The sequence below is a fragment of the Chiloscyllium plagiosum genome, unplaced genomic scaffold (assembly GCF_037043375.1).
Source record: "Chiloscyllium plagiosum isolate Xiang-an unplaced genomic scaffold, Cpla_swu_hap1 HiC_scaffold_31, whole genome shotgun sequence".
Classification (NCBI taxonomy): Eukaryota; Metazoa; Chordata; class Chondrichthyes; order Orectolobiformes; family Hemiscylliidae; genus Chiloscyllium; species Chiloscyllium plagiosum.
Window position 1 is genome coordinate 16,241,597 of NW_028270169.1, and position 26,185 is coordinate 16,267,781.

Here is a 26,185-nt window from a genome sequence, read left to right on the forward strand (position 1 = left end):
AAGACATTTTGATAAAAGGTGTACCATATATTTATAAAACTTTAAATCCAAATGCCAGCAATAGAAGCAGGTGGATTTTGATCAGTTCTATGAGGTAATTCCTTATAAGTTCAGAAAATAATTTGGATCAGTGATCTAAATGCGTCATGTCCAAGATGCATCTGACTTCAGTCAAGAGCCTGACTGGACATGTGAGGTATTAATGGATGGAAGATTATAGCTGAGAGTACAAACGAACCACAGGCCACGAATTTAACTTCTGATTTCAACTTAGTTCAGAAGAATCAGAAGTTCACTTCAGAGGGGACAGGTTTTCTCCAATAGGAGAATCAAGTTCGAAGCTCAAAGAACCAGCCAAGAGCTGAAGTATGTTAGTTCATGGAACATCCTAGCCAGGAGAATTTGTACAGAGTCTTCAAATTGCTGGAATGCAGAAGTATGACCTTCAGAATTGTGAAAAGTTCATGCCAGCCAACCTGGAAAATGATTTTAAAACCATGCCAGCAGTCTAAGGAAAAGAAACTAGGAAGAGTCAGTTAAGTAAAAATTAAAAGCACAGAGAAAAAAAGTGATGTTTCTCTGGAACAGAGTATCTATAAAAGGACAGCTTTGGGAAATACTTTGAAACTTGGTTTTGCTGTTTGTGTTAATATCTTTCAAACTGTCCAATCTAACTTTTTTTAAAAAAAAGCTTGACATAACAAACTCATTTCTTGTTATAAAGAACATCTGTAAAATTGTGCAAGTATATTCCAGTGACTAATTACCACTTTAACCAATAATGAAAACAAAACACACAATCAGGCCAAGTTTCATTCTGGAATCCAGCCTATCCAGGTTTTTGAGCCAGTTCACTGCATAGTTTTTTAATGCAAAGTTCTGTCCTCTCATGCCAAATGGGAGTCTGTCCCACTGAGGATAAGAATCACTCAGTAGTTCTATCAAGTGACCATTCGCTATCCATAAACCTGGGAGGTGCATGTTATTTGACTGTTAACATTGCAATGAAGGGGAGGTATCATAGTTCACATTCCTTTCCCCAACACTGGGACTGTTAAGACTAAGAGCACAACTCCCTCATCTCTCAATATCAGGAAGTCAGAACAGATTGGGGATCAGGACTACTAGGGTCTGCATGACTCAATAACTTCCTGGATAAACTCAAAGCATGGAGGGTGGTGGGGTAGGATATGGAAATCCTAATGCTGACCTCAGACAGTCCATTTACCAAAAGAAAGTCAATTGTCAAAACGAAAATGCCACATTATTTGTTCAGTTTTCAATAATTATTGTCCAAAGTAATCAAGAATTGGAACACGCAAACCTAACTGTATGTAACTTGTTAAAAATATAAAGTAATACTTCAATAATGAGCGGGACAAGAGAATTATTATTCAACAAATGTTTAGTTGGATTACTGTTTCCTCGACACACATCGAGGAAATGCAGTAGCTGATGACAGGAAAATTGCTGATCGAGCTTGGTGGAAGTCCATTAAATAAGAGCATGCAAGAGATTCACACAATAAAAAATTTTGAAGAAGCCAAATGTTTAATCAGTCACAAAAGTTTGCTTAAGTATTCAGCTGGTTCTAAGCTGAAAACTATTCCAATTCCGTAACAGAAATTCATTTTGAACTGAGGCTCAAGTTAGTGGACATGAACTGTGAAAACACTATCTAAATTAGATTCTCTCCTTGAAGTACTGCTATCCTTCCCATCAGTGTTAATTTCTTGCATGCTCTTAGGTTGTCAACAAGATTATTGAATAGGAAGGTCTGATCAGTCCTCATTCAAGATACAAATGTATACATTTAGACACACTGTATGCAACATTTGCCAGGGATAATAACCTGGGTGGTTTTTTCATCTAGGTTGGATATTGAAGCCAACTGCCAAAGTCCAGTTGTGGACTCAAAACTGCTAATTCAGCAGCATTTGAAAATTTATTTCTAATTCTTCCTATAATTTTGTGTTGACTGTAGTATTGTAAATTTGCGTCATTACACAAAACCTGAATGGTAGGCATAAGTTTATTTCACATCGTGAGTTCTTCAGTTTGGCCAGTCCATCGGGGGAAGTAAAAACAGAAGGGGGAAGAATGTAGAAGATTTGCACAGACGTGAGATAGTCACACTAATATAGCTGTCACTAGCAAAGATTTGATAGCTTTCTCAACTGGGAAAGGGGGAATAAATGATTTTATTGAACCTGGTTGAAATAACTATAAGCAATTCATTATATGAGCCTGCCTTGAAATGTTTTTGAGAGACATAATTGCACGCAGAAATAACAGAACCTGCACTCTTTGGGGCAGGGGAGGGTACACAGGCAGTTGTAGCATGGTTGCGTTGTATCACAATAGGATGCTGTCTGGTCAAATGTACAAGTAGTGGTATGTTTAATTCATAAAAATTTCTCAATAAATATTGAGAACATCCCGAACAAATCTATCACTTAACCAATGAACTTCAAAGCACAGCATACAATTTGCCTCGAGTTGATTAAATAGCTCTGGTGCACTATTCACAAAAGTAATGATAAACAGTTACTTAGATATTTTTTCTTAAACTGTAGTAAAGCTTTCTTCCTGAACACACTTTGCTAGCAATTATAATTTGACACCATGGAAATTGCTGGTTCCATGAGACATGACACTGTATCTAATTCTGACATGGGACTCAATTTAAAGCATTTGCATCGGACTTACTCAACATGTATTGATTGTGTCCAGTGATAACAATGTCTAAGCAATCAGATGTCAGGTTCAAAATTTTGGCTGTTGAAATACTTCTGCAAGATTGATGTACTTGTCCTGATTTTTTTGTAAATTCATGGACTGATGTGTGATTTAGTTTTAATCACTTTGTTTTTATTGCTATACTTGTTGCATTCCCTGTTTCATTTGTTTCTGTAAAGGTTTTATTAGACCCTTTCAGGTAGGTGAAGAGTGAAACTAGTTTACTTTCTTCAGCAATCTGTATATGGTATTATTAACCAGTTATAGCATTTAATATGACCAGTTCTATTTCAACACCCTCAGAGTTAACTCCCACTAGATCTTCCTTTGGTTGCAACCAGACTAATGACAAAATCAGAATAAAAATCAAACGTGCTGTCATAAAGGCTAGCAGATACATATTGACTTTTAAGTGCTGTATATCCCTGTTTGAAACTTGGCACAACTATTGGCATCTGGGTAAAATTTTCATTTCTGTGTCAGAGGATTCCAATAACTAATTCCAACAACACTTGGTCTTCACAGAAAAGCGCTAAATTAAAGCTCTGACCACCAGAGGGCTACATCACATGTTTTTATTCTTGACATTTGAGAAGGGCAACACAAAAGATCCATTCTACCAAAAGCAGCAACCGTTATTTAAATTAGAGACAGCATTGTAAAAGTTAATTGTGAAAATCAATAACAATATTTTAAGTAATGCTAACAATGAATGGAAATAATTCAAGTCAGTTTTAAAAATGGAAATGCTGTATTTGTATCCTGTTATCTACCATTTCTTAAAGATTTACTGGCTGGGTGTATAAATTGATCAAACTTTTTAAGAAATTCTACATTGAAGGTGTTGAAAATTGTAAAGTTGAATTAATGCAGTAGAACTAACTCTGTTCTATTCAGTCTCTTGTTTCTGTAAAATGATGTCCTTAAATTCATGTTTGAATCTAAAACCGACACATCAATCTTCTTTGTAAAATGTTCATTTTCTGAGGTGGTACTAAAGCAGAAGGCTAAAGCATTGTCACTAAGTATTAAGTTACATTACTTTGTTTCTCTTGTGCCATCCATTTTCAGGAAATCTGTGTAATGTTTGCTTTTAGAATGCATTCATTGAAATTGCTAATGGTTGTGACATCAGTGGCAGCTCAGTAAACAAAGTGTTGTTACCATCTCCAGAGACTATATGCATATCACCAAAAAGAAAATCACTACCCATGACTGATGCAAAAAGGCTGTGGAAGAATAAGTGGCTCATTTCATCTGCAGAAAACAGCAAAAATGTTTTGCATTTACTTGGTTACTTACGCATTCACGAAGACTATCCCAAGCTATGGGGGGGATGTATAGTGGATATTTAGGCTCAAGAGATATTGATAGTGCTGAACACAATGAACACACCAAATGGAAGCAGAAATAAATCATTCTGCCCCTTAGGCTTGCTCCACCATTCAATAAGATCATGGTTGATCAGTTTGTGCTTTGAATTTCCCATTATCCATCTACCCGATTGTCTTTGATTTTCCTGGCTAACAAGAATCTATCTATCTCAGTCTGTTATTTCGAAAAGACAAGAACCAGTGTATAAAAGTCATAAAGCCCTGGTCAGACAACGCCTGGAGAGCAAACCTGCAAGGATGTAGCATAGATTCAGCAGAATACTTAAACTCCCAAAGATAAATTCTGAGCAGATTAGGGAAATAAGAGATATATTCTTCAAAATTTAAAACGTTAAGAGGTGATTTGATTCAATTAAGAGAAGCAGGTAGAGAAACATAATTTCCACTAGTTGGGGAGTTTGGGATCAAGAATTTGGTCAAGAGCCAGAGGTTTCAGGAGTGAAATTAGAAAAACACTTATTCACATAATAGCATGGTAGAAAATTAGATTTCTTTTCCACAAATTGCTTATTGATGCAAGATCAAGTGGAGATTTTAAAACTGAGACTGACTTTATTGTCATCAGTCATAGTTTACGACAGATCTTTCTCCCAAAAGTCAATTGATACGATTTGACAAATTCTCTTCAAAGATGTGAAACTGGATTCACTCCAGGTCTTCAGCTGAATCTTCAGCATGTTGTGAATAGCTTCCACATGGCCTCAAAAGTACTCAACTTGTTTACAACACCATTCTGATGCTAAGGAACTTACTCAATCTAAGCAAATGCAGAGTCTATAGCACCTGGGACCTGTGAACAGGACAGAAATGCTTCCTGATGCAACATGAAAGTGTAACAAGATACTAAAAAAGAATATTGATATTTTAACAGCGAGTCCCTTTCACAATTTTCAGTGCATTACATTGACGCTGCATTTGGGAGGCATGAGAATAAAGACAGCTTTACAAATGTCAAAATTCCCTTTTCAAAAATACAGATTCTCCATTACTGAATATGATACAGGTAATAAATGTTATTGTTTTATTATTGTGAGGAGCTAGACACAAAAAATTATGCAGTACCTCAGCAGCTGAAAAATATTCTTGATATAGCTAGCTGCTTCTTCCTATTAGATGACAATACACTAGGGAACATCACCACATCTGCTGCTTTTTGCATTCTTAAGATGTGACACAATCAGCAATATTTTCAGACAACCAACACAAAAACCTTTCAGAAAATGATAAACTTGAGAGATTTGAAGAAACATCAGTTATGACAATGCATAGGTATGGAAATAACTATAGTATTCAATAGTATGTTGCACAATTAAAGTCTTCTCAAATGTGGAAACTATCGATGCCTATGAAAACTCTCTCTTTTCAACACCATAATGCCTTGGTTGACAGGAAAAGGGGAGGAAAATAAGACTCGAAGAGAGAATGAACAGAATATGTTATCATAACAAGAAATGATAAGTGGGGAGTAAGAAATGCAGGCGTCTGACTGGGGATAAAGAGCTTAGAGATGCAGGGCAATGTTAGAGTGCTGAATCAGTATTTTATATCAGTACTTATTAAGGGGAAGCTAATGCTCAGTCCTGCCGCCCTGACTTTTCTTTTCTCCTTCCCTATCCTTTTTTTGAGCACTTTATATCCTTAAATATTAAGTGTCCAGTCCTCACTATTTATAAGCCAGTGGATGTTGCCAATACATCACCTTTCCACATTGTCACTTGTGCTTATAGCTCACAAACGTTTTTCACATCTTTTAGCTACAGATATTGCAAACATGTCTTCGTATTGCTCAAAGTTCTTTTATATCAAATCCTGTCTAATATGGTTCCTTTCACTAGTACATTTCGGTACTTTCATTTCATGTACCTTAATCCTCTTTTTGACATTTAAGTGCTAGTGCTCATCCCTTGCTAATTTTCCTTTATCCCACACAAAAACACTAACAGGGATTATGGTCCAATGCTGTTGAGGTTTAACTTGCATTTTGAATAGATACCTCCTACCTTACAACTTATCCCAAAAGCCTTTCAGCCTCACACCATACATTGGTTCTTCAGATATACGTGTCTTTCTACAGTTGTTAATGGATGGAATTAATAAGAATTCAGATATTACCACCAGTTTGCAAACATCCTCCCCAGTTACCGAACATCTGAGTATTGATCTCAATACCTGCCCTTTGAGTGCTACCAAACGTTAAGATTCCTTTTATTTTTTATTCTGTTCAATTTCTCTCTTTTCTCCCTTCGTTCTGAAATTGACAGTAATTTTCTTTAAGAAAAAGAAATCAAATGCAAAGTACTCATTTCATACCTCAGCCAGAGGAATTCTTTTCTGTGTCTAATTGGTCTCATTCAACTTTTGACTACCCTTTTATTGTTTATGGACAAAAAAATACTTTGGGTTTCCCCTTTATGTTGCCATTAATCGATTTTCATACAATCTACGTGCTCCCCTCCCATTTTCTGTTTTCCCCCTAAATTTCTGTGCTCAATTTGGAATTATAAACTGAATATTAATTGTTCAGCATCTTTTCTGTGTTTCACTTCAATAACCATATCTCTAGTCATCCAGGGAGTCTAGCCTTGGGTGTCCTTTTTTCCCCGTTGCGACATTATGACTAGTCTGTACTCAAAACTCTTTCTTTTGAAGATCATTGCTCACTTACCAAACTTAGATCAAGGGTGGCACGGTGGCTTAGTGGTTAGCACTGCTGCCTCACAGCACCAGGGACCCAGGTTCAATTCCAGCTTTGGGCGACTGTCTGTGTGGAGTTTGCACTTTCTCCCAGTGTCTGCTTGGGTTTCCTCCGAGTTCTCTGGTTTCCTCCCACAATCCAAAAGATGTGCAGGTCAGGTGAATTGGCCATGCTAAGCTGCCCATAGTGTTAGGTGCATTAGTCAGGGGTAAATATAGGGTAGGAGAATGGGTCTGGATGGGTTACTCTTCTGAGGGTCGGTGTGGACTTGTTGGGCTGAAGGGTCTGTTTCCATACTGTAGACAACCTGATCTAATAAAAATCTACTTGGTCCACATTCTTTGTCAACTCACTAAAATTAGTCCCTTCTAATGGACTATGTTCACATTCCAGGAAAAGAACAGGAGAGTAGTATAACTATGTAGATATTTTAAAGATCCAATAGAGGACCAATGAGCAAAATGGCCACTTTGTGTGCTCTATGATTCGGATGAGTACTATTTTTCTTGCTGCGGAAACAGGAGCATTAATACTAGCATGGTGTTTTGAAAAACCCAATGCTCTGCTGGAATTTCTATTATTTTATTAATAATAAATAAAAACATGACTGTTATTGCACATTTGGGGCAAATATGGCTGGTATGTGGGTCTAAAGACACGTTCAATTTCTATGTTACTGTCATCTCTATTTTGGCTTTGTTTCTGTTGGATGGTACTGTGTGCAGACCAAACACTTTTTCAAAGACAAAATCAATAGGAAACCCAGTGTAACAGAAAATAAATACATACAGAAGTAGATATACAAATTATTACATAGCCAAAATATCACAAAATGCTTCAGTCAGTTAGTACTTTTCGATTATAAGGGCTATTATTTAGAATGAACATGTCATTCTGCACCTGAAATGCCTGACAAAAGTCAGATAGATTGATTGACTGATTGTAAGATACTTTGGATGGTTTTATATCATACAGCAAAGATGTTCAGGCAATGGAGATACTCAATAGTGCCTTTCTCTAAACACTACTCTTAACACCGATCTTGCCTGGCCCAAGCCTCTGCTGGTTTGGGTGAACATTGCTTGCTTGCAGTTGGTATAAAATCCAAGCAGAATCAGGGCAAAAACATAGTATTTCCAAAACAAAAAAAATGAAATAACTACAATGCTTCTGCTGTTCCTTCATCACTGACACACCTTCTTTCATTTACTAAGAGTTTAAAAACAAAAGTGTCAGGAAATTTTAGCAACTGCCCATATGAAGGAGAGGAAATAAGGCCAATTTTTCTGCCTAACTTGCTCCTTTCTTTCTTTTTGGCAGACTATCCTGATTCTGGGTCGTTAGGAGGTGAGTGTGTCAAAGAGGAAAAAAAAATCCCCCGAGAAGATTACTAATCGCTGTGCACATCAACTGCACTGCATGGAACTGTTGCTGGGTTACTGCGAATCAGAAACCACCAGCACTCTGGTAGCAGGTTAAGTGCATCTAATGGAAGGCTAGGGGAATGCATTATTAACAACATGCTGCTACCCAGACTGACAAATGTCAGCTTCTTCTTTGTTTTGATGTGTTTATTAATGATAAAAATGTAATTGTGCTCAATACTCAATATCTCGAGAATGGAACAGATGGTGCATTTATTTTAAATAAGTTAAATACTCAAATGAATTTTACATTTTTAAAATTAAATCAACAATTGCTTAGTTTTTCAATCTTCTACTTTGACAGCACACACAGACTTGGTATTCTTAATCATACTGGAAAATCATTAGTGTTGTCCTTTCTCTCTGCAGTTAAATATTTAGGGATTAAAATACCTTTAAGACCTATTTAAGGTTTGGTTAAATTTGTCATTAACACATTGCTTTAAAGAAAAACTAAATGTGACTGTTTTTACCAAAATAAATAAAATGCCCAACTAATTCACTTAAAAAGTTATGTCATGCTTATCAGAGACCAAACTAATAAGGACGTATGTCCCAAGACAGGAGGTAGACTCCTTAATTTCTAAACATTACATGTCCAAACTAGTTCATTATGAGGATCTATAATCATAAGATCCTAGCAATGACATACATAATCTTTACCTCTAAAAATGGAGAAGTGAGAAAAAGAATACCAAAAGCCTCATTAATTTGCAAAGCAGTTAACATGCATCATCTGGTGTGGTACTGCAGCTCCAGACTGTGTAACACAAACACTAACAAGCCTGGGAATCCCATACTGTGCCCAGGGGGAATACAGTAACAGAGAGAAGTATCACAGGAGGCTTCACTGTGTTACTGAAGTCTGCTGAAAAACAGCACTTGCCAAGTCTTCACAAATACTGGTGCAACTCTTAATATTCTAGTAAAGTCTAGGAAGAAGTATCATGCCATGGCAAATGCTTTGGTGAAATTTAACACCACTTCCCAATATCTTACATCAGGGTACAGAGCGCACTATAAAAAGCAAGATAATAATTAACTAACAAAACTATAACTGTCCTCAGGTAAATCTAAAAATTTTTGTTATTTATCTCCAGCAAAACAAATGGGGTTGTGAAGCTCCTATCCTATCTCACATAGGAGAATAATAATCTCATTGTCTAGGATCACACTGTTGGAACATACTCTTGGACAGCCAACTGGAGGACCCTTATCACCTTTGGCACCGTAACTCAGCTTTGGATTTAGTACTCAAAGAGAAAAGAACCAAAAAATAAAGACAAAAGTTTTTAGAATGTAACAAAATGAAACTTTTTCAAATTTTGAGGATGTCTATTTGTAAGTTGTTCACAAGGCAAACAGCTAAGAAACAGCATTTCAATCAGAGTTAGAGAGTCATAAAGTCATACAGCACAGAGACAGAAACTTCAGTCCAACTCTTCCATGCCAAACAGACATCCTAAATAAATCTAGTCCCATTTGCCAGCATTTGGCCCATATCCCTCTAAGCTCTTCCTACTCATCTACCCATCCAATTGCCTTTTAAATGTTACATTTGTACCAGCCTCCACCACTCTGGCAGCTCATTCCATACACACACCACCCTCTGCATGAAAAAGTTGGCCCTTCTGTCCCTTTCAAATCTTTCCTCTCCCACCTTAAACCATGTCCTCTAGTTTTCGACTCATCCACGCCAGGGAAAATACTTTGTCTATTGATCTTATCCATGCCCCTCATGATTTTATAAACCTCTGTAAAGTCATCTCTCAGTCTCCGATGCTCCAGAGAAAATAGGTCCAGCCGATTCAGCCTCTCCCCATTGCTCATGCCACCCAATTCTGGCAATATCCTTGTAAATGTTTTATGAACCCTTTCAAATTTCACAACATCATTCCTATAGCAGGGAGAACAGGATTGCATAGAGTATCCCAAAAGTGGCCTAATCAATGTCCAGTACAGCCACAACATGAATCCCAACTCCTATACTCAATGCTCTGACCAATAAAGGAAAGCATACCAAATGCCTTCTTCACTATCCTATCGACCTGCGACTCCTCTTTCAAGGAACTATAAACCTGCACTGCGAGGTCTCTTTGTTCAATAACACTCCCCACAACCTTATCATTAAGTGTATAAGTACTACCCTGGTTTGCCTTTCCAAAATGCAGCACCTCACATTTATCTAAATTAAACTCCATCTGTCACTTCTCAGCCTATTGGCACATCTGATTGAGAACCCATTATACTCTGAGATAACCTTCTTCACTGTCCACTACACCTCCAGTTTTGGTGTCACCTGCAAACTTACTAATCATACCCATGTTCACATCCAAGTCATTTATATTAATGACGAAAAGCAGTGGGCCCAGTACCGATCCTTGTGTCATACTGCTGGTCACAGGCCTCCATTCTGAAAAGCAACCATCCACCATCACCCTGTATTCTATCTTCAAGCCAGTTCTACATCCAAATGGTTAGTTCTCCCTATCTTCCATGTGATCTAACCTTGCTAACCAGTCTACCATGAGGAACCTTTGTCTCACATTATATAACAAACTAAAAATTGACTTGCTTCTTTCTCTGCAACTGCTGCAAATTGTAAAAATGATTACTCAAATAAATTTAAAACTCCAGCAAGATTAAATGCTACTGGAAACAAGAATCGCTATGTGGGATACTGAATTGCTTTCTGGGACAGATGCCAGGTATTATGGTAACAATATTTTTTCTGTTAAACAAGAAACCACCAGCACTCTGCTTTTTCCCTCGATTAAGCGTATACTTATTCTTAATAAGTACATTCTTGATAATGAACCAATCATCAAACTCTTACAAACCAAATCAGCGTCTATACAAAAGCCATTGAAATCAAGGCTGTCCACGTGATTTAAAAAACGTTCGATTTCATGCTGTTAATCCTGCTAAATTTTAGAAGTGCAATTTTAATGATACTAATATTTAAGTAATATTATGAATGAACTTAAATAACAAGGTTAAGAGACTCTTTAACAGCATATAACTAGGTTATTATAATAAACTCTCTTTTGTGCTTTATAATCTTACTACTTGTCTCTTCCCAATAGCCTCAGGAATTTCAGATGATAATGAAATTGTGTGATTGATTGGACACCAAGATGTAGAGTCTGAAAAAAATGATAAGCTCAATGCAAGGGTCTTTAATAATTTCTTATAGCAAGGCGTGGTGACTCTTTGCTTCTATATTTAAACGTGCATTAGAATGAAACTAAGATATGTTACGCCTTTGGAGAAAACGGTTTATGAAATTGGAAATGCACTTGAGACATTATTATTTTAGTTATCATAAATTCCCCTTGCCACTCATATCGAGGAAGGTAAGAGAAAGGTAAATAATATTGGGAGACATAGATTAACAGCTAATTTTAAAAATGTAGCAACATCAAATTAAAAAAAAAAGATTCAGGAATAGAGCAAGAAAACAGTGAAGCTTTGATCTCACTGAAAAGCAGAGCGGGCTCAAAGAGCTGAATGACCTATCCCTGCTCCTATTTTAATGACCTGGCACCAATTCAACAACAAATGTCTTTTTTTCAGTTTAGTTAACAAAACCAGTCATAAATTTTTATGTCTTGCCATGTTTTGGAATTTTAAAAATTATTTTACTATTGAAGGATCTTTGTGTGATTTCTGAGCATTTTAATATAAATTAAGCTTAGATCTCAAGGGGCTAAATGCATTGAACAGAAGTGCTGAAGACGTGCATAAAAGTAACATTAGTCAATTACTGAAGTGTTGCCATATCACTAAAATCCACTGATATTCTATGTCCCATTTTTCTCTTAACAAAAAACAAAATTGTTTTCTTTTATTTCCAAGGTTGCATAATCCTTAATTTGACTCTCAAACCCAAAAGGCAGGGTAATGTGTAGCTTCAATGCACATTATTGGCCCAGATTTTCTGATGGCCTGACAATGGTTATTCCAGGGCAGCTAGGAGGTACACGTGGGGACCTTGCAGAATCCTCATCAAAGCAGACCCCAAAAGAATTTTCCAGGAAAATGATCACTCTTTTACACAATTTCTTTATGCCCAGAGCCCTCCAAAAATCTCCATTTAAAACAAAGAATTTGGATGTTCCCAAAGAAATTAACTAAGTAGTTATTCAGGAAAAGTTGGACGACTAAATTCATAGTCTAACTTGAGTAACTTTTCAACCTTCAGTTGGCTGACATGTTGGTTTGCAATGCAGAGTAACGGCAATGTGTGGATTCAGTTCCCATGCTGGCTGATGTTACCATGCAGGATTCTCCTTCTTAACCTCTCTCCTCGCCTGAGGCAAGGTGACCCTCAGGTTAAACCACCACTAACTGTACCTCTCTCTCCAGCCCTATGGTCTGGTAAGACTATGCTGACTTTACCTTTATGTATCTCAGACACCCTTAACTATACCTCCACCAGATCACTTACAGCCCCAGACACTGACTTAACACACCTGTAGGAACCTGACATTCCCTTTCCCCACTCTGCACCTAACCACTCTTTCCGCCCGTCCAGACCACGTCTTCATCCACTGCTGAACATGCTCCCCCCTTACCCAGCTTTGCACCCATACTGCTTCTCCTGCATTGCTTCCTCCCTTGCCCTGCTGCTGGACATGCTCCCCACTTTCTGCATCTCACCACTTCTCAAGCCAGACCCAGAAACCATCTTACCTGCCAAACCTGAGTTCTCCAACCCAGCCCAACCTACGATAAAGTGATCCTTGCCACCTACCTATCTGACACTATACCCTCATCCTAATTGGCTTCCTTCCCACTTGACACCCAACTTTCTGGTCCTTTACTTCCTATTCAGCTGGCACCCTAACATTACACATCTTACACAGATACCATTTGACAGCAACTGTCAGACTGGCTGCCTGGACGTTTTGATGTCAGAAAACAGCAGCTGACTGCTGTGAAAGGTGGTTTGGTTTGCCTTCACCTGCTGGTAAACGTAATTTCATCCTGATAAATGGAAGGTGATACACTTTGGAAGAATGCAAAACACAAGGAAGCTCTCAATGGACATTAGGAAGTTCAGAGGAACAGATGGCCCTTTGGGTGCATGTCCACAATCCCCTGAAGGTGACACGGGAAATGACATCACAACATGGCATGACAACACCAACCCAAGGAAACCTAAACACATAAATAGAAAGCGGGCCATGGCACCAGTGCTTTGTCTGGGGGCTCACTGATGATTTTACCTAGTATGGTGATGAAACATCTGAAAACAAACATTCCAGCTCAGCGAGCAAACCTACATCCAGAACTCAACTTGTGATAATATAGTTTTCAATGTTTCTCTCTCCTTCCATATCAGCTAAATATGTCAGCAGAGGTTGGAATTCAAATCTATTTTCATATCTCCCACATCCAGGTAGCAAGTAAATGGGAAATAAATACTTGTGTATCTGTGAAACACAGTGGGAGATTTGTCTACATTACAGGTACTATGTAAGTGCCTGTAATAATTGTATATAGAGCACCTTATATAGCCTATTTGCTTGCTGCATAAAATGGTAAGATGTAGGCTTTCATGAAAGCTAAATTGCCCTGCTGATTATGTTAAAAAAGGTCCAGATAAGAACTTATATATTCATCACCTTACAAAACATTCTGTAATACTTTATAAACATGAATTTTGATGCTAAATATCTAGTATCTCACATGCCTTTAGCCCTATCGGGAACCAAACTTTAAGACACATTCAGAAAATCAGAAAGGATAATCTTAATCCATAACCAGTCCAGAACTGGTGGCACAGTGGCTCACTGGTTAGCACTGCTGTCTCACAGCACCAGCGTCCCAAGTTCGATTCCAGCCTCCGGCAACTGTCTGCGTGAAGTTTGCACATTCCCCCCGTGTCTGCGTGGGTTTCCTCCAGGTGCTCCATGTTCCTCCCACAATCCAAAGATGTGCAAGTCTGGTGAATTGTGAGGTGCATTAGTCAGAGGGGAAATGGGTCTGGGTGGGTTACTCTTTGGAGGGTCGGTGTGGACTGGTTGGGCCGAAGGATCTGTTTCCACGTTGGAGGGAATCTAATCTAATCTAACTCATTTGGTAGACACAAAATTCAGCCGTAGCATGGTCATGGCATTTTATAAACATTTAATGTTTAAATATATATTAATTTTACAGCTCAGCATTCTCAATAAAGCTGGAGTTTAGAAATGCACAGTAATTCTGTACTCTTTTGCACCATATACATTTAAATTCCACATAACAAATGAAGTATGATCACTGAAATATTTTAATCTAAGTTGTCATCTTGCACTGTGTATTAAATTGTAATGGAAGCACGAGGGCTGATTAAGTCTCTCTGAAAGTAATACTTACTGGCATAATTACATCGTCATAAAAACTCCATGCCAAAGCCCACCTCATGGTTCGTCCTTGACAGAATTCAGTATGAGTGACCTTAGGGACCTGGATGACATACAGCAGGTGCTTAGACACAAAAACAAAAGCTTGACTGATTGCACATTAATTGATGCATTTAGCCTAAGGCTGTCAATTTTAGTTATGTCAATCACTGACAGATGCAGTAACAAAAATGCAAACTAAGTTCCAAAGTGATGTGCTACTTAGTACAAGATAATCAATATTTAGTTTTTTAAAAAAGTACATTCACATGCATATAAAGGAGTATATAATTCAAAGGAGACAGCATGCCATCAATTTGTAAATTCAAACTATGCACAATTAAATCCTGGAGTAAGAATTGGTAATTTTGTTTATATTTCTGCAGAATAGCTCATAAAAAGATGGCCATCCCTTATAAAACTGTTGAAAGACTGTTATTTTTCAAATTGTCCTTTTTAAAAAATGATTTATCTTCTATTAAACCTTAAGGCAATGGAGAAATCAGGTTCTTTTCCAATCTGACAACAGTCACAGAGATGTTAATTAGCTTTCAATTTTGCAAAGTGCCTTGATTTCACTGGTGCTTCCTTCTGATCACCCAAAAAATATATGAAGTTTATCATGTGGGGAAATATAGCAATAATCAATGTGCTCGTACTAAGACCTCAATAAACGCTGTCAATGAGTGGTCGATTCCATCTTGCTCAAACAAAATACGACTTGGTTATGCAAACTTTGCCTACTTAAGCAAACTGTTTTAGGAATTCAGAACTCCACAATACATCACAAGTGACAAGCAAACAAATGCTAAAAATGCTCAAATCATCTTAAATATCAGAATTTGCATTCGAGATTTACCAAACTTTCCAATACCTCAGACATTTTAAAAATATAATTTAAATTACTGGACAGAATGGCAAGTGGTATTCTTTTAGAAAGTGGAGCCCAACCTCGTTTTTTTCTGATTCCCCTGCAAATCTCAACTCTTACCTCTTGGTGTCGAAGCTCTTCTTTTAAAGGAGCCAAGCTGCATTTCTTTCCCAGCATACAGCTGTACCACCTAGAAATAAAGAAATCAATTTAGGAAGTCAATACTATCCAAGATGGACCAGTTTGTAAAACAAAGAGTAAGCTGGAAGTAAAACAAAAATATATATTTGTCAGTCAATTCTAGCAACTTCCCAACATTCCTGTACCATACATATATTATCTGACCATGCAGCAAAAAATGTTCCACACTTCAAAATTTGTGCCCTTAGAACAACAGAGCATCAAGTCATCAGAGGCAAACTTAATAATTCTATTTATAAACCTTCTTCTATTCTTATATATCGACAATAGTGATAGTTATTGGTATGCCTTCAATCCACTGAAAACCATGTTTAATTGTGTTTTTTCCTTCATTCATTCTTTGAATGAAAACTACAGATGTAAGCTTGTTGTATTTTAATTACAGCATACCTTTAATAATAGAGGCAATGCAGCATCACTTCTGAAGGGAAAGAATAAGTGGATTCCAATAAAGCGTGCACAGGAATGTATAGTGGAAATTGCTTTCATACAGAATATTTTGAACTTTTTAAAAAATAATGCCATTATGTTGTAGTCAGGTTCACCAGTCAAATCACAAAATCATAACCAAATCACAATCACATCAGCAAAATTCTGACTGACTTGGAATGGTCAAGTGTAATTTGTGGCATATAATTGTCATGACAGCGAATTGCAGCAAGAAACATTACTCTCTATTTGTTCTTAAGATTTTAAATAAACCAGAATAACATTAAACTTATCCTATCCTCATCCACCCCATAGCCCAAAGTATAACAAAAAGAACATCAGCATCAGAGTATGCTCACATGTTGTGACTCTTGCAATCTCTTTCTCAGAATACAAAAACATTTTGGAAATGCAGTTAAGAAACATTGCTGTTTCTGAGATTTCCACATTTCTACATGAAACTGACTAAACAATTAGGATTTAAACAAACAATTCTATCCTAGAGTTGATTTTATTCTAGTAACACAGCAACACCAATCATCAGTTCCAAACAGGAAAGTTAATTTAGAACACATCCAGATGAGCATTTTCACAGACTACTGCTAACATTTAAGAACAGTCAATGCTTGTTGCTCTAAAGTACTTTTTTTTGAGGAAGTATCTTTATAGGATTGTAGACAGTGGTTCAGTTGAAGAGATATCTGGTCCTTTTTTCTCCCTCCCTCCAAAGCATGTTAGGGATTTGGGGCATTCTTTTAAGGTCACATTTTGGAAGTCATATGGCTTATACAAATTGCTTGGACATGCTGAATATGGTTACTTGCAATCACATGCCTGGACTTTGGGCTTTGGTTGAGAATTCAGTTGGTATACAGCCTGTCAAGAGAAAGAAGCTACCCTGCTCATCCCCTACTTATCTGAAAAAAATTCATTCTCAGTGCAAACTGAGACTTGAAAACTGATGCAGCTATTCGTTTGAAAAGCCTACGAATTCTTAAAGATTGTGGCATTAACAGCTCTTCAAAGATCCCAGTGGCATCTGCTTATGTTTAGTGATATCCATTACATAGGTATCTTGAACATGTCACAGGTTATATTCTTTTCCCTCAAGAACTAACAATCATGGATCAATTTTTTTTCTTTTAAAATTGATGTCTTGTAGAAAAAGTTGTTCATTTTTCCTCCTCTAATTGGTGTGTGCTCACATACATGTGGGGTGGTGGTTGGGGATGGGGAGTTACCTTGAAGGGTAAATACTTATACTTTCCTATTTCAAAATGTATGTTAATCAATTTTGCACCTTTGCTGTGTAAGTCCTATTTTCACAATAAATCAAAAATAAAGAAACCTAGTTAATTCTTAAAAATTCATAATGTAATATAGACAAAAATATAACTGAACAAATCTAAAACTGGATAAATGTTTAAGTTGGAATCACCTGTGCTTTAAGTTATCAACTCACTATGCATTTTATTTGTACTTGAGCAAAATCAAATTTGTGGCCATTACATCAGTGTTAAAAACAAAACACTCAGCTGGTCTAACAGCATCTGTGCAGCTAAAACAGAACTAACATCAAATTGAATATGATTTTTCTTCATAATATTGCATTTAGCATTTAACTGAAAATATTAATTTTGTGCTTCTCTCCAGATTTAGCCAGATCTGCCAAAGATACCAAATGTTCTTCTTTTAATTTCTTATTTCCAGAATCCACAATATACTGCTTTTTTATTTTGCCATTTACAATATAGTTGGCATGTGAAATTAAATACAGAAAATATGTCAGGTGACATATTTTGGTACAAAGAACATGGTGAAATGTATAACATAAAGGGTACTATTCTGAAGGTTGTGCAGAAGCAGAGTGACCTAGAGTCATAGAAATGAACAGCACGGAAACAGACCCTTCGGTCCAACTTGTCCACGCCGAACAGATGTCCTACATTATTTGCCAGCATTTGACCCATATCCCTTCAAACCCTTCCTAATCATATAACCACACCTTTCAAATGCTGTAACTGTACCAGCCTCCACCACTTCCCATGGCAGGTCATTCCATATATGCACCACCCTCAATGTGAAACATTTGCCCCTTAGGTCCCTTTTAAGTCTTTCCCCTCTTACCTTAAACCTAGGCCCTCTAGTTTTCGACTCCCCCATCCCCGGGAAAAGACCTTGTCTATTTACTCTATCGTGATTTTAACAGCCTTTGTAAGGTCACCCCTCAGCCTCCAACACTCCAGGGAAAATAGCCACAGCCTATTCAGCCTCGCCCTATAGCTCAACCCCTCCTAACCTGGCAACAATCTTGTAAATCTCTTCTGAACCTTTCAAGTTTCACAATGTCCTTCCTGTAGCAGGGAAACCAAAATTGCGCACTATATTTCAAAAGCGGCCTCACCAACGTCCTGTACAGCTGCAACATGACTTTCCAACTCCTGTACTCAATAGACTAATCAATACAAGTAAGCATACCAACACCTTCTTCACCATCTTATCTACCTGTGACTCCACTTTCAAGGAACTATGAACCTGCACTCCAAGGTATGTTAGTTCAGCAACACTTCCGAAAGTGGGCAGCAGTGGGAAATAAACATGGGGCAGTGCAGTGATCTGTAAATTGAGGCTGACAGTAAATGGACATGGTGACCTGACTGTATATATACCCATAAATCATTAAACGTGGCATTTGTAGTATTGTGTACAGTTTTGGTCACCATGCTACCAGAAAGACATGGAAGCTTTGGACAGAGTGCAGAGAAGCTTCACAGGGATGTTGCCTGGTCGAGGGCACTGGCTATGAGGAAAGGTTAAAAGACTAGGATTGTTTTCACTAGAAAGACAGTGGCTGAGAGGAGACCAGACAGAGATTTACAAAATTATGAGAGGCACAGATAGAATGGATGATCAGAGGCTTTTTCCCAAAGCTTCCATTACAAGGGGGCACGGGCTCAAGGTGAGAGGTAAGTTTTTCCACAGAGTGTGGTAGGAGCCTGGAATGCATTGCCAGAAGAGGTGGTGGAAGCAGGCACACTTAAGAGCCACCTGGATAGCTACATGAATAGGGAGGGAATAGAGGGATATGGACTGAATAAGGGCAGAAGGTTTGTTTTTTAGTTTTGTTAGGGCATGATGATTGGCACAGGCTCGGAGGGCTGAAAGACCTGTTATTGTGCTGTACTTCTCTTTTGCTCTTTTGACTGGTAGAGAGAAGTGTTAAAAAAGCAGACAGCATTAGCAATTTTATGAACAGGAATACACAGTACAACAGCAGTGAGATTATACTATACTAGATTGAACCTATACTAGACACTGGTTAGACCTCAGCTAGAGCACTGTGTACAATTCTTCGTGTCACACTATAACAAAGGACATAAATGCACTGGAGAGTAAATGCAGAGGATCTTTATGAGGATGGTTCTAGGGATTGAGGCACTTTAATCATGAGGAAGACTGGAGAAGTTCTAACTGCTTTCCTGGGACAGGAGAAAGCTATGAGAAGGCCTGATAGAAGTTTTCAAAATCAACAAGGATGTGGGCAGAGTAGATAAGAAGAAACGGTTTCCACTCATATTTGGACAAACAACCAAAGGGAGTAGTTTTCAGTTGTTTTGTAGAAGAAGCAAATGTGAGGTGAAAAGAAACTATTTCATTCCAGTTAGATCTGGAATGAACTGCCTGGAATTTGGTGGTGCAAATTGAGGCATTCAAGAGGGCACTGAATGATTATTTAAATAGAAACAATGTGCAGGCTTACTGGGAAAAAGTAGAAGATTGATTAATTACTGAGAGTAAATGCAGACATGATGGCCTGAATGGCCTCTTGTCCCAGAACAATTTTGTGATAGATTGACAGATAGATTATTGTAGGATGGATTGGCATGACATAATTTTTGAGCACAGGACACACAAATCATTTGACTTAAATTCATTACTAATTGGAGCCAAAGCAATAATCAGGCAAGCTTTCGAATTTTGTTTAATGATTGTTTCAAAGTTCTGTCACTCAGAACATGTCTGGATATTAAAAGTATGAGGCATGACATAAAACCAAAACAGGCTTTCAATACACACCAATTCAGTTAGCATTTGAAAATAGAAAGGAAAGGTTATCATTTCAGATGACAGCTTCTGTTAGAATTGTGCATCTTGTGCAATCCCCGTTTTTATTAGAGATTTCCAGAATTTTGCAGATTTAAATCTTTCATGGGGTAAATAGCCATTGTCCAATCACAATGAAACTGAATAATATTTTGCATTGAGCTCAAAGCTTATCAAGTGCCCATCAGGTGATTGAGGAAAATTATTAACGACATATTACAATTTTAATATTTTATTTTAGGGAGCATGTGTCACAAATCATAATGTACTCATCAGACTTTATCAAGAGATAAAGCTGAAAGGTACTATATAATGAAACAAGGAAGAAGTTATTTACCTAATAATGACTCATGTCAACTTTATAGTCATACACAAAATGATTAACAAAATTCCACCACATTCCGATTAACAAAAGAGAATGAAAACAAAGACAACTGTTATCAACACTGGTCTGAGCACTTATGGTTAAAACCATTACAACAATACCTTCAAATTTACCAAAGACCGAAGCTGTCATACCCATTTGCAACAGGACATGAACAACATCCAGGCTTGGGCTGACATATGTCTAGTAATATTCGTGCTATACCAGTGACGGGCAATAGCCAGTTCTAACAGGAGAGAATCTAACCATCTTTAAAAATTATTCAACAATATTACCATCAATGAATCTCCCACTATCAATATCCTGAGAGCTATCATTGACTAGAAAGCAAAGTGGATAAAGTACATAATTATGGGGACTGCAGGAGCAGATCACAGGCTATGAAATCAGAAGTGAGCAACTCACTTCCTTATTCAAAAGTATATCCATATTCTACTAGGCTCAATTCAGGACAGCTTATCACGTGCCTTGATTAATGCTGCTCCGAGAGGTTTGACACCATCTAGGACAAAGCAGTAAGTAGGCATTCTTTCTATCATCTTAGACATTCCTTCCCTTCTCTATTAATGCTCGGTGTGTACCATTTGCTAGGTGCACTACAGCAACTCACTAAGGTAGCTTTGACAGCAACTTCCAAATCTGGGACCTTTACCACTTGAAAGGGCAAGAGTAGCAGATGTATGGGAATGCCATCATGTGCTTTCCAAGTCACACATCATCTGTCTTGAAACTATATTGCTGTTCCTTCGTTATCATTGGGTCAAATTCTAGAAATCCGACACAAACAAAACTGTGGTTACCTACACCATAGTTATCAAGACAACTTTCCAGCACCTTCTCAAGGAAATATAGGGGCAGCAAATAAATGCTGTTCAACCAAGAATAAAATAGAAAATGCTGAACTCAACGTACAAGGGTTGGAATTCCCCAGTAAAACAAGAATTGAAAAGGATGACTTGCCTTAGTCTTTTTTTCAGCTGCAGGCTATCATGGATGATTCTTTTTACAAATTCCAACTCTCCTCCCTCAGCCATAATTTCAGTAATTCCACCTGTGTTTACAGAACTGGGAGGTGGACGACTTGGATTCCTGGAGTTTACACCCTGTTAGTGAAAACTCCAATTAGAATCAAAGTACAGTAGAACTATTGACAGCACACTTCTCGCTTTTTACAGCCATCAGCTGGAATGGAAAACAATCACGATAATGCAGCTTATTTATCTTGCAGTGTACATTCAAATAAATAATTGATAGCCAATGATGAGAAAATATTACTCATTCCATTGAGGTGCATCCTTTTGATGCTTTATAGATATTTTCATCTTGGGATGCAAATATAGTTTTGAAGTCAAAAATATAATTTACAGCAGCTCATGACCAAATCAGGGCAAAACATAAAAAATTTAAGATCTTTGGTAATGTAACCACTCCAGAGTATGTAAGAGAAAGGCTGGAGCATTTTCAAGCATTTGCAACCAACAGGTACAGTGGTGGATGGCCCTACCTAGTCTTTTATTAAGATTTTGACCATCAGAGATGCCAAAATCTTGACAATTCGGTTCACAACTCAGTTCTGAAGAGTTGTGCACTAGAGTTCGCTGTACACTAATGGAACTTGCATCTACCTAAGACATAGAAGTTTCTTCATGTATAAACTCTTCAAAAAATACATGGTAAATCTAACATGGCTAAATATTTATTAGCCTTCTCTCAATCACTGATAAACTGTCCAAGTGATACCTACTCATCAATAACCTGTTTGCTGAACATCAGTTTGGGTTTCCATTGGAACAACAACTTCAAAGATCAGAGCTCTAATCCAGACAATTTCTCACTCACTCACTGCACTATTGAGGGAGTGCAGCGTAGGTTCACGAGGTCAATTCCTGGAATGGCGGGATTACCTTACACTGAAAGACTGAAGCGACTGGGCTTGTGTACCCTTGAGTTTAGAAGACTGAGAGGGGATCTGATTGAGACATATAAGATTATGAAAGGATTGGACACTCTGGCAGCAGGAAACATGTTTCCGCTGATGGGTGTGCGCCGAACCAGAGGACATAGCTTAAAAATACGGGGTAGACCATTTAGGACAGAGATGAGGAGAAACTTCTTCACCCAGAGAGTGGTGGCTGTGTGGAATGCTCTGCCCCAGAGGGCAGTGGAGGCCCAGTCTCTGGATTCATTTAAGAAAGAGTTGGATGGAGCTTTCAAAGATAGTGGAATCAAGGGTTATGGAGATAAGGCAGGAACAGGATACTGATTAGGAATTATTAGCCATGATCATGTTGAATGGCGGTGCAGGCTCGAAGGGCTGAATGGCCTACTCCTGCACCTATTGTCTATTGTCACTATTTTTTCACTATAATGATTCTAGAAGAATGTTCTTCTAACATCTCTCCATATTAATTTCTTCTTCAATATGGCTCAAATAGAAGTACATATCACAAAACATTTTGTTTATTCATTTTTCTCACTAACTCTCTCATTAACAGTTCTCCTTGTTGACTATTCCCAAGAAAATAAAAGCAGGTATCTGAGTCATATATTCCCTAGTTGTTTAACGTATCAAGAAGATGTACAAAAGAAGCATGGATTACATCACGCATAAACCAAATTTAAGATGCACTGGGCAATATGGTCGTCAGTTACCCTAAATTTTGCTATTAACAATAACCTCTTTACATTATTCCAATAACCCTGACTGTTCCTGTACTTTCAGTTTACCCTCCTCACATCCGCCCAGTCTTAATATGTCTTAAAGAGGTAACCAATGCTACCATCAGGAAATGCTTACTTATTTTAAGAGAATATAGGTAATTTTCAGTTAAGTTGGCCACTAAATGGTTTAAGGTTTAAAAAATATATATTTAATATTACTAAGCTGGAGACATCTGCAAGAATGTAAGCAGCTCACGAACATGATTACAAATCATTCAGTTGAGATGATGACAACAGAATATCTGAAACATCATTTATAAAACATAATCGTGGAAACTGATTGAGAGTCAACAAACATTAAGTGAGCATACTACACTATTCAAATAGCTTGGATTATAAATGCAGAGGAGGAAGAACAAGCGAAATAAGGAAGAAGAAAATACTTTGTAAGCAAATGGGTTTCAAGGGATTTACCTTGGCTTCCAACTGATTTGCAAAGAAAGGTGGGTTACACATACAGAAATCATAAACAATTTCCGATTCCTCTTTCAGAGCATCCATCAACAATGTCTTCTGAGGGACCTTCACCACTAGAAATAAGCAGACAAATGATTCAAGAGCACAAGCTGTGAGGTTTTTGTAAAGCTTGCATTCCTTCCTTTCTTGCATGACTTTTGTGAAATGTATACTTTTTCTCTCCAGAATTGGCAGGGTGCAAAAGCATGATGTTACATAAAATAAATACTTAATCAACATGTCTATAATGAAAAATGCATACAGGAAGTCATCTGTTCTGCTCCTAAGACATTTAAATTACCTAATTCAAATTCATGTTTTTAGTTGTTGTGGGTACTGAATACATTGGGTACATCACAAAACTTTAGTTAGCAATTTGAAAATTAATTGTTAGAGCTGGCAATGTTACATCATTACAAAATAAATTAAAATTAAATCTGAATTTTCATCACTATTTTTGATTTAATTTTGGTACAAATTCACATGCTTGAAATGTCCCATTTTTATGAAAAACTAATTAGGAGTAAAAGCCCAAAAGCATCTTTGGAAGAAATGCAATCTAGAGGGCCCTCCATATTGAAGTTTTATAGCTTCAGGGAATTGACTGATGCAAAACTTTTGATGAGGCAGTGATAATTTTGAAAAGGTAATTACAATATTTATTTAGCCAGCTGTACATTGTTCCTGTTTATTCCGCAAGGTATCGTGGCCCAACATCAAACCCTAATAACGTTTAAATCTTTTAAATTCCTATTCTCACTTATTTGGATAGTAACTATTTTAGTTACAATTTTACATAAAAATGCTCAACTGGAAAATATTAATTTAAAATATACAGCTCAACAAATGGATAAAAATGGTAATCTTTTAATAATTATTTTGAATGTTTTGGGATCATAACAATAGTTGAGGACAACTGGGAAATATTGAAAATGGAAAGACAGTGGGCAGCATTTTCTACAGGGCACTCACATCGCAGATATCAGGACCAAATGAAGATTCTGAACCTACACCTGCCAGCACCAAGATGTGTATAACAACAACCAGAAAGCAGCCTTTTAATTGGCTACTTTTGGACCTGCCTCCTCAAGGCTCTTGAACTGCCAGCTCAATCAAAGAGCCGACATCTCTGGAACGAAGGCAGTGTATTCTGCCGTAGCAAGTCAAGACCCTGAGAATACCTCAACATGGAGGAACGTGCAGTGATCCTCACGTCAATAATTAAATAGCTAAGGTTGACACCGGTAGGTAAATTGGAGTAGAAGAAAAACAATTTCACTGGTTAGTATTGGGTTTCATTTCAGTTTTTTTATTAACTAAGCTCTATTTTGTTTTATTGAACATCTGGCCAACCACAATGAGACTGTCTCAGAGTTGGCAGTTTTCACAAAGTGAGGCCGCTACACATACGCAAAATATCAGTCAGTATGAAAGTTCACTCCTACTCGGGCATTAATTATGCAAATTGGCAGTCAACCTTTGTGGAACGGGCAACTGATCTAATTTTCACTCCACAACTATGGAACTGGGAAAGTTCAACCCAATATCATTGATTAGGCATGAAATTTTCCACTTCAATTCTCTCAGGCAGGAAATAAGTGACATTGTGACTCTTGGGAGTTATTTTTGGCCAGGATTACTTAAATGCTACTCTTGGTGCATTGCACCTCACCAGTCTCTAACAGTTGTGAATTCCTCGCTTATCTCATGCCATAGTGTCTATGGTCTGTTATGCCTTTACCTTTCCAAGTTCTGTTATGAGTGACAAGTATATCTGGAATTCTCATCTTAACTTATTGCTACATTTATTTCTTTACAAATAAATGCACTGGGAATACAACAGTTTAATTTTCCTGCATCTAACCATATTCCCGTTTGGTTCCTCTCCCCATTCTGCCATGTCACATTCCACATGATTTCAAATTGTTGTACATATCTTCCTTTTTTATTCTTAAGAATTAACCTTGGAACTGAAACCACATTTGCTTGAGTTAAGTAGTGGCTGGAGTTCATAACATGTTTTTGGAGTACGGCATAACTGACAGAATGAAACAAGCTTCTAATTTGTGATATCTTACTTATTGGAACATCTTACATATGTCTACCTTTTAAAAGTCCCATACACTGCAGATCAAGGCTTATTAACTAATCATCTTGGAATATTCCAGTAATTACAGAAAACAATTAACTGAATATTTGCATTTATTAACCATTTATAAAAATAGTACCATATTTTAATTAAATGTGCTGTCAGTATAGACTGTGTCATTATCACATGAAATGAGCTTTGGCTCCTTCTTGTTCATTTTCTTTTTTCAATCAAAACATCAGAAACTGAGCAAATAGTGTAAATGTCAGCATTTCTTACAGCAGTTTT

General features: G+C 37.3%; 1 protein-coding gene across 10 annotated transcripts in view; it reads right to left on the bottom strand.

Moving 5' to 3' along the window:
• The window catches only part of mettl16 (methyltransferase 16, N6-methyladenosine), a 146,852-nt gene that overhangs the window by 32,087 nt on the left and 88,580 nt on the right, over positions 1-26,185 (bottom strand). For all 10 annotated transcript variants that reach the window (XM_087977287.1, XM_087977288.1, XM_043718296.2 and 7 more), the window contains exons 5-8: positions 23,767-23,882; positions 21,592-21,734; positions 15,633-15,702; positions 14,616-14,705 (exon numbers count right to left, since the gene is read on the bottom strand). In XM_087977287.1, coding sequence (XP_087833413.1) covers positions 14,616-14,705; positions 15,633-15,702; positions 21,592-21,734; positions 23,767-23,882 — 419 coding nt within the window. The remainder of the gene's footprint in view (positions 1-14,615; positions 14,706-15,632; positions 15,703-21,591; positions 21,735-23,766; positions 23,883-26,185) is intronic.